Source organism: Numida meleagris, chromosome 1 (genome assembly GCF_002078875.1).
Source record: "Numida meleagris isolate 19003 breed g44 Domestic line chromosome 1, NumMel1.0, whole genome shotgun sequence".
Lineage (NCBI taxonomy): Eukaryota > Metazoa > Chordata > Aves > Galliformes > Numididae > Numida > Numida meleagris.
Window position 1 is genome coordinate 62,994,080 of NC_034409.1, and position 3,432 is coordinate 62,997,511.

The window sequence follows — 3,432 nt, forward strand, 5'->3', positions numbered from 1 at the left end:
GCCTTCCTTGATTTTCTGCTGGATCCCATCCCCAACTTCCTTCTCGTTCTGGTACACATAGGCCCCATCAAAGTGGCGGTATCCAGCATCGATTGCAGCCATCACTGCAGCTGTCACTTGCCCTGGTGGGGACTGAAAGCAACAATGATTTCTTAAGAAGCTCAAATCAGGACAGCTCAAGTACTTGTTTCCTAGGAAAAGAAGAGTGGGAAAACTACCTTACAGAAAGTAACCCTCCCTGATCTTATTTATTTCCCAAGAGCAGTGCTCCGGGTCTTGAAGCCCACCTCCAGCCATTTCTCCGTAGCCCCGCTCTCACACAGGCTCAGTCCCGCAGCCAGGCAGAGCAGAGCAGAAGTAATGGAGTTTAGTGCCAGGGAGCTCTGCAGAGCAAATGCTTTTCTCTCAAGCCGTTACCTTCCATGTGCCCAGCCCCAGGATGGGCATCTTGGCTCCGGTGTTCAGCTCCACGTAGGTCGCCATGGCCCCTCACGCTGCCAGGCTGGCTCTGCTGCGGCCGCTTCCTGCCCAGCCCATTTAACAGCGATGGTGCTGCCCCTGGGCGGGGGGAGGATGGCGGAGCTGCCGATGTGCTGTGAGTTCTCACGTGAATAGCTACAAGTCTGTGGATTAATCTCAGTTCACACAAGGTAATGTGTAAGCTGAAATCAAAAGTCACTTAAGTGATAGTCAACACAGGGCGTGCCGCAGCACAACCTATGTACTTTTCTTCCCAATCCAGTTCTTTACTAAAAGGGGGGACTGAGGGTTGCTGTGCCTGGCAGGTCTGTGCTTGTGCAGTGCCTTGACCCTGTGCACAATTGCTGGCACATATCTTGGTGGGGCTTGGCAACATACTTTTAAAGTTTCTCCTTTTGGTTAACGCCTGTTTGAGTTAGTGGCAGCTGACCAGAGGTTGCCCTACAATGACTCAGCAAATTGGAGTTCCAGGGCATGGCAGGAGACTGTTCCCTGAGCCATCACGTGCTTCTGCCCTCATAGCTGGGAGGCTTGGGTGGATGCAGGGCCTATCCCGCTCCCCGGAGCCTGCATCCTCCCTGGTGGCCTGGGTTGGCCTGGCAGAGCCTAGTATCCCTGCATGCTGGTGTAGATGGCTGGTGAGACACACCTGGGGAATCTCTACAGATGCAGACGTCCCCATGGGCCAGAGGTGGTTTTATGTGCACTTCTGAGTAGGAATTCATGCACTGATCAAACAAGCTGCTGAAGTTCATGCTGGGCATGCATGGTAAAGCTCAGAAGTTAAAGTAGGTCCCCAGTTTTGTCAGTCTCAAGGAGACCATCTTTCTTATAAATCGTGGACTATACTGTTTGTTCTTTTCACTTGTTATTCTTCACACTTCAGTGGTACAGGCTACAGGCATATGGCCAGTGCATTCTTTGGGGAAAAAATGTGACCAGTAGCAACATGATGTAGATGTCATTTAATTGGTGTCATAGAGTAATGCATCCTTTAACAGAAAAACAGCTCAGAGCCCAGATAATGGAATGAAGGGTGTATTTTAACGTTTGTACACACGGGGGCAGAGTTAAACCTGTGTGTGACCACATCGCTGCTATGGAATTTCCCCACCAATCTCTTAGCAGATTGAATTGCATATGGTGTTTTGAAGACCTTATATTGAGAAGGTTAAAATCTTTCTCCCTCCTTCCTTTTGATAAAAAGAAAATAAATAGAAGATGACTTCTGATTGTAATGAAGGTAAGGCATCAAAATTTTCTGTAAGGGTTTCAAGACATTTGCTGTGAATTTTGAAGGGGAAGCTAGCAATTATGACTAACAAACCAATTTTCTGAATTGTCCAATCTCTTAAATGAAGACACAAAAAAACTGTCCCTTTCCTTTTTGTCGTTTGCACTGAGAAGGAAGATGGGTTTTCCTGCTGATCTCACTGGTCTTTCTGAAGGATGTTCTCTAGCTGGTGCTTTTCAGAATTGTTACGTATGAGATGGAAATCAGATCTGTTTCCCCATTCTGTTAACCAGGCTCTTAAATTACAATGCCCCAGGGGAATGTTGTGTATCTCTCCAGGGAATGCTGTGTATCCTACAGGAACAGAGAGCCTGTCCAAAATATGGAAGGGATGTATTTATGATAATTGGCAGCACTGGAATATGGTTAGCACCTCCCGCTTGTTTTGACAGCACCAATCAGTGGGCACTGTGAGCTGTCTGTAGCTGGTGAAAAGCAGCATGCACAGTATGGAGTTGAGGTGTCAAGTACATTAGCAGCCAGAGAGTTCTTGCATTGGGATGTTTTCCATTGGTTCAGTGGGACTGGAGGAAGGCTTCTGTTAAAATTTCTGCCAGCTGTGTCATTTGTCCCTTTCTCCAGACAGTGTAATACCAGGCTCTGTCTGACTTATTTTGCATATTGGCCACGTATTCCGCAGAGTACCTGGATGTCGGGATTTAAGCCGTGCATTTATTTTCCATTGCTTTGTCCCCATACATCTCCTGTGATCCCCCTGAGGCTCATAATGAGGCTGTGGTGATGGTTTGGGCCCAGTGGGAAAGATGAAATTGCACGAGATCTGCATCCCAGCCTTGGAATGAGCTTGCTAGCATCTGGGGGAAAGAACCAAAGACAGCAAGAAAAACAGTATCAACTAAGTGCAGACCTTTTCCCAAGCACTCTTCTTGCTCTATAGTGTAAATTGGTGGGCTTGAGCAGATAGAGCAGGAGCTGGGATATCATGCCAGGCTAAGAAAGCAGAGCTGGTTAAAACAATTTATGACCTTTTTTTTTTTTAATCCTTTTTCTGGGTTCCCGTGTGTCACTCTGTGCAGAGGGGTGGACATCCAAGAAGCAGCAGCCACATTCTGACACTGTCACGGCACAAGGAGCTTGAAGCGATGTGTTTTGGCTTCCCAGGAAGCCCTGGTGAGTCTGGTTCTGTGGAAGGAGTTCTTCCATAGGAAGGAATACTGTTATAAACTGTGATGTCCTGAGGAGAAGGCTTTTAACCTAGCAGAACAAGGTGAAGCTGTCATTTTTCGAACTACATCAAATAAGGTGGTTTGGTGATACAAAGTTGTAACTTGCCAACAAGAAGGTAACTGAAGGTGTATGAGAGAGGGAGTCAATAAAACTGTGAGACAGCAGTGAGAAAAGCCCTGGAAGCGCTGTAGGAGACGTTGACAGGAGAGAAAGGCAAAATAAGGCATGTTCACCGTATTCTCCAAGTGTAACATGTTTACATTTTCTTGTCAGTCTTGGCTACATAAAAATCTTGCATTGTTTCATTATCTTGATATAAATGTCTGTTTTTGGACATTTATCACTTGAAGTACATTGTATATTGCTTTAACTTAAATGTATTCCTACCTAATTCAGTTGTAAATATAGAAACCACTCTCCAGTAAAGTAATATCTTTCCTCCCACAGACTTAGCATTAATTTGATAGCAT

At 46.0% G+C, this 3,432-nt stretch overlaps 1 protein-coding gene across 2 annotated transcripts in view; it reads right to left on the reverse strand.

The window, feature by feature from the left end:
* LOC110395697 (aldose reductase-like) overlaps nucleotides 1-636 on the reverse strand; it is a 6,454-nt gene extending 5,818 nt beyond the window's left edge. The window contains exons 1-2 of one of the 2 annotated variants that reach the window (XM_021390418.1): nucleotides 418-636; nucleotides 3-132 (exon numbers count right to left, since the gene is read on the reverse strand). In XM_021390418.1, coding sequence (XP_021246093.1) covers nucleotides 3-132; nucleotides 418-483 — 196 coding nt within the window. In that variant the 5' untranslated portion in view covers nucleotides 484-636. The remainder of the gene's footprint in view (nucleotides 1-2; nucleotides 133-417) is intronic. The other variant, XM_021390427.1, reaches the window with a different exon arrangement.